At 41.1% G+C, this 12022-nt stretch overlaps 1 protein-coding gene across 1 annotated transcript in view; it reads left to right on the top strand.

Annotated features, from left to right (window-relative positions):
• The window catches only part of CASS4 (Cas scaffold protein family member 4), a 60921-nt gene extending 54961 nt beyond the window's left edge, over window positions 1-5960 (top strand). Inside the window, exons 5-7 of the mRNA XM_063297027.1 lie at window positions 550-1893; window positions 3067-3144; window positions 4822-5960. Of these exons, the coding sequence (XP_063153097.1) occupies window positions 550-1893; window positions 3067-3144; window positions 4822-5235 (1836 nt within the window). The 3' untranslated portion in view covers window positions 5236-5960. The remainder of the gene's footprint in view (window positions 1-549; window positions 1894-3066; window positions 3145-4821) is intronic.
• The last annotated feature ends 6062 nt before the right edge of the window (window positions 5961-12022 follow it).

Below are 12022 nucleotides of genomic sequence, written 5' to 3'. Positions count from 1 at the left end.
AGCTCTCTGTGAGCAGGATGGACCTGGAAATGGTCAAAATAGCCTTAGTCAATCTTGACCATACTTTAAGTGGAATCACAAGGGCTGGGTTACAGAAACTCTGGTAGTCAGGAGGTGCCCTGTGAGCTCGTATCATCACGCTCATAAAGTGTTCTCCTCAGTTGTCAAATAGGGGTTTGTACAGGCAGACCCTCCACACAATGAGCAAAGAGGGGGAATACTATTACTAATTGCTTCAACATAGGATTATTTGCTGTGTTTTTACATTTCTTATGTGTTGGTTTATTGTTAATGTGCAGTTTTGTTTTGCTCTTACTATGCATTCCTACTGGTATATTTGTATATTTATATTTTAATGGTAATTTTAGGTGGTTATGTTTTTAGTGTTATCTTATTGTAAACCGCCCAGAGTCCCCCATTGGGGGAGATGGGCGGTGATATAAATTTAATAAATAAATAAATAAAATATTTTGAGTATAAATATTAGAGAAGAGGAGAACAGAAATGAAGTAGTAGTAGTAATATATCATTCTTTGTTCTACTTTCCAGGTATACGTCATCCCAACAGCATCAACTAAACCTATTGCTAGTTCTGTAGAAAAGCATTACAAAACCTTACCAAATCTTTGGAAATCAGAATGGATCTACGATGTACCTGTGGCACCCAAAACAGCTAAATTAATACAAACTTCTCAGAATCATTCCCGACAGAAGCCTGCACTTTATGATATACCACCCAGTAGGTCTGATTCTGATCCACAAAAAATCCCCCCAATAAACAGTAAAGGGAAATCAGTAGATACAAAAACTTACGATATTCCACCTATACATAGGAAATTAACTTGCCCAGAGATTCCTCTTTATGATGTACCATCCACCCATGATACATTTGTGCAGCGTGCAGCTAGTAACTATGATGTTCCTTCCAATGTTTTGTCTACCAGGACTGAAAAGGTAAACCAGAAATTGACTCATTATGATATTCCAAAAGGAACACCTATTGCTTTGGCACAACAGAAAGAAAATACACATAATTATAATTCAGGAGATAATGTGTACATTATTCCTTTACCATCATCCACAGAATGCAAAGTGGACCAAGATAGATTATCCGTTTCAAGTGGAAATAGCAGGACCAGCACCATATCAACAGTGTCAAGCTCTTCTACCGAGTCCTTTTCATCTACAATTTCATCAACGTTTCCAGAAGAACCCATAAAAGAGACAACTATGGAGCTTGAGTTGGCTATAGAAAACCTGACTAAACTACAGCACAGTGTATCCAGTTCTGTTGCAAGTCTAATGATTTTTGTGAGCAGTAAGTGGCGATACCAAGAATATTTGGAAGGAAATATTGAGGAAATCCACCGAGCAATTGATCACATAAAGGTCTCTTTGGGAGAGTTTTTGAACTTTGCTCTAACTATTGAAAGAAATGCAGTTTTGGGATCAGACAGTAAACTTCAGGAGAGAATTAAAAAGCAGCTGAATATTCTCTCAGATTCCTTTCAGATTCTGGTGCAAACCAGAGATGCATTAAACAAATGCAAATGGTCACTTGAGACTCTAGCTATTAAGAAACCTCAGAGTAACCCGGATGACCTGGATCGGTTTGTTATGGTGGCTCGTACCCTTCCAGATGACATTAAGAGATTTGCATCTATTATTATAGCTAATGGGAAGCTACTATTCAGAAAGAGCTGCAAAGATAAAGATAGCAGAGATTCTAAAGCTGGTGTAGAGCTTAAAATGAAGAAATACAGTCATGAAAAGCAAGCAGAAAATGATTCTGTTGTAATAAGTAGTTTGGACAAGCCAAAAGAAAATAATCTATCTACAACAGAGACAAGACTTTGTGTCCCTGAAGACTGTACTACTCACATGCAGGTTAGTGTGGTTGAGATTACAGAGCAAAGGGCAATACTTTAAAGTTAGTAAAATGTAGTTGAGAGTCAGTTTGGTGTAGTGGTTAAGGCATCAGGCTAGAAACCAGGAGACCATGAGTTCTAGTCCCACCTTAGGCATAAAGCCAGCTGGCTGACCTTCAGCCAGTCCTTCTCTCTCAGCCCTAGGAAGGAGGCAATGGCAAACCACTTCTGAAGAACCTTGCCAAGAAGGGACTTGTCCAGGAAGTCACCAGGAGTCAACAGTGACTTGAAGGCATTAAAAAAAAAAAGTGGTTGAATCCACACACCTGCAATGGCTAGGGATAGAGCCATTGATAATGGGACCTGTTTGAGCGTCTGGGACAGTATACAAGTTGTCTGCCGGCCTGCAGCCCTTCTGTGTATTGTGAAACTGTAAAAGTACTCGGCTAAAACCTGGCCACACAAATAGCCTGGAAGACCAATAGGTCTTCAGGAAAATTTACTGTATAGCTGGGCTTTACAGTTGATTTATACCAGTGCTTCCTCAGCTGCAATAGTAAGTGGATTGTTTATGGACTCAATTCAGTGTAATGATTTTGGCTCTTCTAAAGCTCTTCCTGGCTTGGGCCCATGCAAGTCCACCAACAAGTGGGCAAATGCCAGGCTCTAGATGTTCCACTGGGAACATAATCTCGAAGCAGCAGCAGTGATCAGTGACTGAATGTTGCCTATGCTATACAAGGCTTTCTGAAAAGAAACTGCAGTGGGGCCCAGAGTAGCATGGACAGCAGAGCTTCTTTTCTTTTCCACCCCACTTTTTGCCAGTGTTCCAAGACCCCATAGGAATGGAAAAGCCAACCTGGAGGGGATGGTGGAGGTGATGAAGCTGGTTAGTTGGGAAACCCAAGCAAAAAATAGCATAATTTTTCCTAGGGTTATTTCCTGTTTACAGAGAATTTTGTCACTCTCACATACTCAGAGAATCTCAGTTTTTGTTTTCTAAAAACGATTAAGATTCCTGAGAACAAACCATAGTCATTAAGCATTTACCTGACAAATCTTAGGATTGGAAGTGGGCAGTATTCCCAATCTTCTGGAAGCAAAATGTCTTGTGATTATATAGCCCACAATCTTTGTGTGTTTAAGGATGGTCACCTTTAACTTTTTTGAGTATTATATAGCTGTCTTCCCTTTGCAGAAACCATTAGAAATGGAACAAACACAACCACCACGTTCAACTAGCAAGATAAAGAAGAATGAAGAATTTAAATTAAAGGTAAAATGTATTGTAACCCTGAAATTATTAGGATATAATCACTACCTAAATCTTGAAATTGGATTTTTGTTTCAAAAATACATATTAGCTGCCTGCTCGTGGATGTTATTTGTACTCGTAATTTTTCACTGAACTCACTGGTACTTACATTTGAATAGATACTACATAGGGTTATGATCTGTCATTTGGACCTCATTGATTTGGGGAGGGAGGACTAAGAACTCATTGAAAATCTTTTTAATTCACCACAGTCACCTGGGATGATGACTGGTTGCTTTATATGTTCTACCTACAGTGTGGTTTCCATCTGGAATTCAAACACATAGAGGCCGCTTCATGTAGCAAACATTTGCCATACTGTTGTATCTCTGTTTTTTTAGTGGTGTAGGAGTAAATGCAATATTATGCACCCATGTGTTCTGATAATATATTACATGACACACATACTCAAGCCAGCACTCTCACTGGGTTCAGGCCAGTAACAGCTGAGTTAAAGAGCATCAGGACTTTAATCAACTGTACTGTCATTCTTAGGAGAGTTCTGAGTATCAGTCGCAGAGCAGCACTGGGTCTCTGATTTTACAATGCTGGTTGAATTTAGCAGCTAAGCCTATTTATTTTCACTCAGCTGTGGTGTAACACTAATAGCAAAATTCTGTACTCCTAGCTTGTAGCTGAGGCTCTACAAGCGTATGTGATCCATACTGGAGGACATTCTTACCTTTATCCCTCCTTGGAATTCCTGAATTTCAGTTGACTTTACATGTCTTTAATGGAAAAATTGACTTGTCATACCAGAACAAAAGTTACCAGAGTTTTGTCTGGTAAAAGTAAAGTGTAAAAGTACCCTTACAATGAATTCCAATTCAACAGTATACATGTTGTATACAAGGTTATCACACCCCCACCCACCCCCTTCATCCAGAGCTTCTGTCAGGCTCCTCATAGCCAAAAGTAAGATTTCCACCAAGTTCTTTTTTTAATAAGATTTACTGAAAAAAGGAATGACATTACAGAAATTCCAACAACTGGATTACTTTGATGTTAGAACTTTAGCAGGTGCTAAAATTGATGACCTTTTCTTTTTGCGTGGAATGTAAATGAGGGGAATTTGTGTTGCTGCAAGACCTGCAGTGGCTTGGTTTGGGCACTGATTGAATGAGTCTTTGCCACTCTAGGTGCCAGTAAGGAGTACACTGATTGGTTCCTTGTGTTCCCATATTCTCTGTGTTCTGAGGTCTGCAGGAAATCAATCAGATTTGCTTTAAATGGTTTAGGAGAGACTGGAGGATCAAAACAATGGCATGTGGAAATGATCTTAGTGTTAAACCACATATTATGCATGCAGAAGCTCCCATGTTCTATCATTAATAAAAGCTTAACAAGCAAGGGACAGTTCCTTAAGACCTTGGAATGCTGCTGCCAACACACTGGGCTAGTTGGACGAACAGCCTGATCTAAGCATCTTTGTACCTTCCTAATTGCAGTATTTCCATGTACTTTATGCTTCTGAGGAGAGGAAGCATTTTAAGTAGACTTTCCCATCTTGATGCACTTATACTAGAGTAAATGTCATCCCATCACCAGCATATCCATTGAAAGGATTTCCAGGACAAGCTACACATGATTTATTGTAGGAATTCTCAATGTGTTTCTTGTTTTCACTTCTCTCTCTAGAGTTCTCCATCTACAATGAAAGAAAGGAGTCTCAGCAAACAAGATCCAGACAACAGAATGATGCTCTCCAACCTCTCCAGACTATATTTTGGAGCTGTTCAGAAAGCCATTGGTGTTTTCCACAAAACTCTTAGTGATAATCAGACTCCTGAAATCTTCATAGCCAAGAGCAAACTGATCATTATGGTGGGCCAAAAGTTGGTGGACACCTTGTGTCAGGAAGCACTTGAAAAGGCCAACCGAAATGACATCTTGCGTGGCAGCAGCAAATTTTGTGGCTTGCTGAAAAGCCTGGCGATTGCAACCAAAAATGCTGCAATGCAATATCCAAGTCCTGAGGCAGTGAACGAACTTCAGCACCACGCTGATGAATTATCTCAATTCACACAGCAATTTCGAGATACAATGGAATGAATGCATACTGGAAGAGATGAAAAGGCAACTTTAGATATAATGCTTGGATGGGATAAATGTACAAAGGTGTGCGGGTGGACATGTATGCTGACTCCCCTGCCTGTGGCCTTTTATACAACTCCAGCCAGTGTTGAGTGAGAGGCCTGCAAGAGTGTCTTCTCTCAGTGCTTCAACATGATTACAACCCTTTCTATTGTCAAGAATCCTGATATAACAGTATTCTGGGCAGAAGCTTCTATTTGCATCAATTAACTTGACATTCATCCTCAACATCCATACAGACATCCATCTTGAACATAGGCAGCTTGAGGTCATGGTTCAGTTTATGCAACTCCATTCCTCTTTTCTTTGTGTGCTCTGTTGAGGCATAATGTTTCAATAGGACTCTACAGTAGTGGGTTCACAAGAACAGTGTCGAATTTTTAGATGTGATAGGCTTTTTATTATTACAAAGCATGTGTGTCTGTCTGCCTGAAGATAACAGTACTGTAGCATCCTACCTCATAGGGATGTTGTGAGAATAAATATATGCGTTTAGTAAAAACTTTAAAGTCAACTGATGTAAAAAGACTAGGACTGTTCAGAGGGCTTGTTGTGAGTGCTCTGTTGCAACAGTGGGCAGGCTATTAAGGCCATTCTTGCAACCATTCATTTGGTGGGACAAACTCTGGTGGTCTCTCTAGGGTGGTGCAAATGATACTGTGATTAACCATGGTTACAGGTGTGTGGTAAAAATAGAAATTATTGGACAGGCTTCTGATTACTAACTGGTCTCAGCTCTGCTATTTATCTTCATTTCTCTCCTTTCTCACTTTCTTCTTGAGCCAACTCCTTTTAAAGAAGTACACTATCTTCATACAAACAAACATGTATTTTATTTACAATTCAAACAATAGCAGTGTTCACAAATAGGAGAAAGGACATTATTCTCTGTGAATGAGAGATAAAAAAGGGAAAGTAACAGAGACAACAAACAAAAGGGTGAGGTGAAGGGAATCTTCCAGAACCCCACAACCTCCAAGGGACTGCCTAACTTATATATATTAAGAAGGTACTACTACAATTAAGAGAGCCAGTTTGGCGTAGTGGTGTAGTGGTTAAGGCATCAGGCTAGAAACCAGGAGACCATAAGTTCTAGTCCTGCCTTAGGCACAAAGCCAGCTGGGTGAATTTGGGCTAGTCACTTTCTCTCAGGCCTAGGAAGGAGGCAAGGGTAAACCACTTCTGAAAAACCTTGCCAAGAAAACTGCAGAGACTTGTCCAGGCAGTCTCCAAGAATCGGACATGATTGAATGGATTTTTTTTTTAAAAGCTACAATTAATCCTTCCTTGTGCATGTAGGGTTGCTTAGCCCAACATCCAAATCATGAACTTGTGCATATTCTCATTATGTATGTGAACGGTATCCCAGATTTCAGGAATGAGATAGTATATTCCCAGATTTGACAGTGGTCAGATATACCTTTTTAAAAAAAACAGTGGAGATTTACAGGTGAAGCAGACAGAGGATGAGTATACATTCTATTACATGATCTCAGTCCTTAAAACCAAAAACAATTGCTTGGATGTATTAAGTAGGCAGAGAAGTGTGCAAAATGTTCCATCCCAGAATATTCTGATTGTGAAACATCTGTTCTGTTTCTTAAATGGTTTGGCTTCAAGGTGGGCTCATTCCACTTTCCACTCATGCCAGATCTGACCATTTCTGGGCCAATTGGAAAGGTGCATTTCAAGATCAGAATGGCTTACTTGTTCTATGACAGGTAAAAACCACTAAATGGGTGCAAAATATCCTATCATCCCATAAATGTACCATGTTTCATTTGGGGCAAGAGTATGTCTTGGGGGCTTGGATGGGTACACTCCTATCTGTGAGCTAGACAAAATCAGCTCCACATACAAGGGTCCATAGTACCTCTTCCCAGATGTTAACTGTTTATTTCAATCCTTGTAGCTTACACAAAAGTTATAATCCCCTTGCCAATAAATCAGGTCTTGTGCACTATATTACTATGAATAGACTGTGCTATTCATACTGCAAATAGCCACAGTTAGTCTCTTGCTTTTGAGGCAGCCAGCATGATCTCATCTTGTTTCATGTCAGAAATGCAGGAAATAGAAAGGGGGAAAGTATTAATTAAAAGTTAAAAAGTTAAAAACATTTAATAAAAATAGAACATTTATATAACTCTCAGTGAGCTAGAGCCAGACATCCTGAAGAGTGAGGTTGAGTGGGCCTTAAGAAGCATTGCTAATAACAAGGCAGCAGGAGACGACGGCATCCCAGCTGAACTGTTCAAAATCTTGCAAGATGATGCTGTCAAGGTAATGCATGCTATATGCCAGCAAATTTGGAAAACACAAGAATGGCCATCAGATTGGAAAAAATCAACTTATATCCCCATACCAAAAAAGGGAAACACTAAAGAATGTTCAAACTATCGAACAGTGGCACTCCTTTCACATGCCAGTAAGGTAATGCTCAAGATCCTGCAAGGTAGACTTCAGCAGTTCATGGAGCGAGAATTGCCAGATGTACAAGCTGGGTTTAGAAAAGGCAGAGGAAGTAGAGACCAAATTGCCAATATCCGCTGGATAATGGAAAAAGCCAGGGAGTTTCAGAAAAACATCTATTTCTGTTTTATTGACTATTCTAAAGCCTTTGACTGTGTGGACCATAACAAATTGTGGCAAGTTCTTAGTGGTATGGGGATACCAAGTCATCTTGTATGCCTCCTGAAGAATCTGTATAACGACCAAGTAGCAACAGTAAGAACAGACCACGGAACAACGGACTGGTTTAAGATTGGGAAAGGAGTACGGCAGGGCTGTATACTCTCACCCTACCTATTCAACTTGTATGCAGAACACATCATGCGACAAGCTGGGCTTGAGGAATCCAAGGCTGGAGTTAAAATCGCTGGAAGAAATATTAACAATCTCAGATATGCAGATGATACCACTTTGATGGCTGAAAGTGAAGGGGAACTGAGGAGCCTTATGATGAAGGTGAAAGAAGAAAGTGCAAAAGCTGGTTTGCAGCTAAACCTCAAAAAAACCAAGATTATGGCAACCAGCTTGATTGATAACTGGCAAATAGAGGGAGAAAATGTAGAAGCAGTGAAAGACTTTGTATTCCTAGGTGCAAAGATTACTGCCGATGCTGACTGCAGTCAGGAAATCAGAAGACACTTAATCCTTGGGAGAAGAGCAATGACCAATCTCGATAAAATAGTTAAGAGCAGAGACATCACACTGACAACAAAGGCCCGCATAGTTAAAGCAATGGTGTTCCCTGTAGTAACATATGGCTGCGAGAGCTGGACCATAAGGAAGGCTGAGCAAAGGAAGATCGATGCTTTTGAACTGTGGTGTTGGAGGAAAATTCTGAGAGTGCCTTGGACTGCAAGAAGATCCAACCAGTCCATCCTCCAGGAAATAAAGCCAGACTGCTCACTTGAGGGAATGATATTAAAGGCAAAACTGAAGTACTTTGGCCACATAATGAGAAGACAGGACACCCTGGAGAAGATGCTGATGCTAGGGAGAGTGGAAGGCAAAAGGAAGAGGGGCCGACCAAGGGCAAGATGGATGGATGATATTCTAGAGGTGACGGACTCGTCCCTGGGGGAGCTGGGGGTGTTGACGACCAACAGGAAGCTCTGGCGTGGGCTGGTCCATGAAGTCACGAAGAGTCGGAAGCGACTAAACGAATAAACAACAACATATAACTCTAGCCCAATGCTGGGCCACATTGATGGCAGAGGTGTTTCTGACCAATAAGTCACTCTGTGTGCATGTTGGTCCCAAAGGGCACTGTAAAAGATGGGTAGTTGTTTGAACATTGCTGCATTCGCAGCAAATATCCTTGCCCTCAGGGAGAAACCCCCATTTTTTCATATAATCTTTAGTTCTGGCCAAACCAGTGTGCAGTGTGCAGTCTGTTTAGCCAGCATGATAAGGTAGATATCTTTGAACTATAGATTTGAATATAGTTATTAAAAGCCCCATGAACTGCAAGAACAAACAATAAATCAGTCCTTGAGAAAGGCTGAGTGCTCTCTTATGGTGATGAACCGTAAGAAGCAGCTCATAAATGATGGACAACCCCCCCCCCTCCCAACACACACACTTGGCAAGCTTATGGGAACTACAAGACCAAGAAGACAATACAGAGGGTAGAAGAATTGGGTCAAGAAGATCACTGGGACATCCTTGGAATAGCTATGAGTTACCATCAGGGACAAGTGGAGATGATGGGCATTTGTGTATCCTGTCACCAGGGGTTGGACTGACTGGCTTAATTGCACCTTAATTTGATGCAGTGTTTGGTATATCTTAGAGCCATTGACTTGGTCTTCAATCTTGTATCCTCTCCTATAATTAACTCCTCTTTAGCTCCCACTACAGTCCAGCAAAGTGCCAACTGGATTCATTGCCACTAGACCTTTATTGTCTTCTGCAGGATGCTTCTGTGACCATCCTGATAATTACAGGAACCCATCAGCTATCTTTCATCAACAATTTGCCATGATTCCAGAATATGGATGACAGACTATAGGAATGATAATTGGAAAATATGTATGTATGTATGTATGTATGTATGTATGTATATATTTGTTTCAATAGGTTCCTTAAACATATACAGCTTTCAAAATTTCAGCATGTTCACACAGCAACAATATTTTTCTTTTTAGGACCAAAGGCAGAAAGGCAGAGTTTTTCCAAACATTCAGGAATAGCACACCTGTTTTATCTGGTTACTGAATTAACCCATTTTCTGGCATTACATAATACATTGAACCACAAACTAATAAAATGGCTTGTGTTTGAACATACTAACATACAAGATATGAAGCCAAGGTTAACCCTAATTGACCTTAGTATGTTATATGACTGCATCCATTACCTGCCCTGATTAAACACATTAGGTAAATACAGACACAGAGTATTGAAGATGTATCTTTTATTGTGCAACAAGTCTTTTCTAATTCACTACATTTTGCAAGAAAGAGGGAGAGATACTGTTCATTTGTAACCCATTTGCCACTGTCCCTTCTACCTTCAAGCACAGAAAACCTATTAAAGATTTTCAGTTCTCTCTGCTATTAATTAAAACAGCCCAACTTTTTTTTCAAGCTTCACCAGGAGGTACCACATGCCAGCGTTTAAAGGAATCCATTCATTAAAGTTAATGCAAGTCTTCTTTCCAAGCTCATTAGACTAAGTAGTATTTAATGCTGAAAATCAAATATTGAGTTCCAAGAGAAGAGAATATATGTAGCTCAGAGTTAAACCGTGTAGTTCTTGGTGCTATCTGAGCTTGATTGTTTCATGATGAAAACTCTCTAATCTCACAACAAATGGACAGAACCAACCAGAGTTTCAGCTGGGATACTATTAGTATCTTAGACCAAGCCAAATCCAAAAATGCTAGGGAATTCTTGGAAGCTTGGCATTCAGACAAATCAGTCATCATTAGACACATAGATAAACCACATTTACACACCATTCAAGAGACAATAAAAGAACTAAGAAGGAAACAAAATGACCAGAACACATCCTCTCCAGGAGCTAAAACCCAGATAACCAGGGATTAACACCAGACAAACAATCAAACAATCCTCTAATCAAGGAACTACCAAGGAGAAAACTGCACCCTCACCAACACTGGCAGGGCAAGCTACTGTGTATAAACAGGGAGCAAACTCCATCCTCCCTCGCACTGGTGATGTTACCTAGTTGGGTAATGAAACGTCTGCAAGCAAATAGCCAAGCTCAGCACCAAGAACTCTAAACATTGAGTGCTAGAAATAAAATATTTTGTTATTGTAAAGTTCGACTTTACAGCCTATACAAATTTACACAGAAGTTTAAATTGAATTGCGCTTGACCGCCAACCAGAAGCGTGTACAACCACATCTTACCGCTAGATCCCCCGCACGATTCCTCGACAGCGAGTCTCGCAGGGCTCAACTCAGCGGGTTGCCAAGCAAATCTGCCCAGTGAAAGTGTCTGGGATCAGAATCTTACTTTTACATCACAACCCCCACACTGACTCATCCACACAACCCAGGTTAGTGATTTCGCACAAAATGCTGGATCCTAAACCGAACACAAGGGACGCAGTGGCGCTGTGGGTTAAACCGCTGAGCTTGCCGATCGGAAGGTCAGCGGTTCGAATCTGCATTGACGGGGTGAGCTCCCGTTCCTAGTCCCAGCTCCTGCCAACCTAGCAGTTCGAAAACATGCAAATGTGAGTAGGTTAATAGGTACCACTTCGGTGGGCAGGTAACTGCGTTCCACGTAGTCATGCCAGCCACACGACCACGGAACTGTCTACAGACAAACGCCAGCTCTTCGGCTTTGAAACGGAGATGAGCACCACCCCCTAGAGTCGGACATGACTGGACTTAATGTCAAGGGAAACCTTTACCTTTACCTAAACCGAACACACCCGCTGAGCGAGCTCAATGCTCCAGGGCAGCGTTTCTCAACCTTCGCAATTTGAAGACGTGCGGACTTCAACTCCCAGAATTCCCCAGCCGGGCTTGAAGTTGAAGTCCACACATCTTCAAGTTGCCAAGGTTGAGAAACGCTGCCCTAGGGTAACATGTGTGATTGCCTAATTTGTGTCTCAGTGTGTAGTGCGAATACACGTCCTAAGTGGAGCCCTCCGTCTCCGGAAGCCGCTTCGTTACTAGGTTACTCCTGCGTAACAGGGCTGCAAACGTCATCACCCGTTGCCCTCTATTTTGCCGTTCTGCGCCGGAAGGGTTCGTCTCAT

Source organism: Candoia aspera, chromosome 3, assembly GCF_035149785.1.
Source record: "Candoia aspera isolate rCanAsp1 chromosome 3, rCanAsp1.hap2, whole genome shotgun sequence".
NCBI lineage: Eukaryota > Metazoa > Chordata > Lepidosauria > Squamata > Boidae > Candoia > Candoia aspera.
Note: the sequence above shows the minus strand (reverse complement) of the source record. Positions and strands in the feature narration are given on the sequence as shown.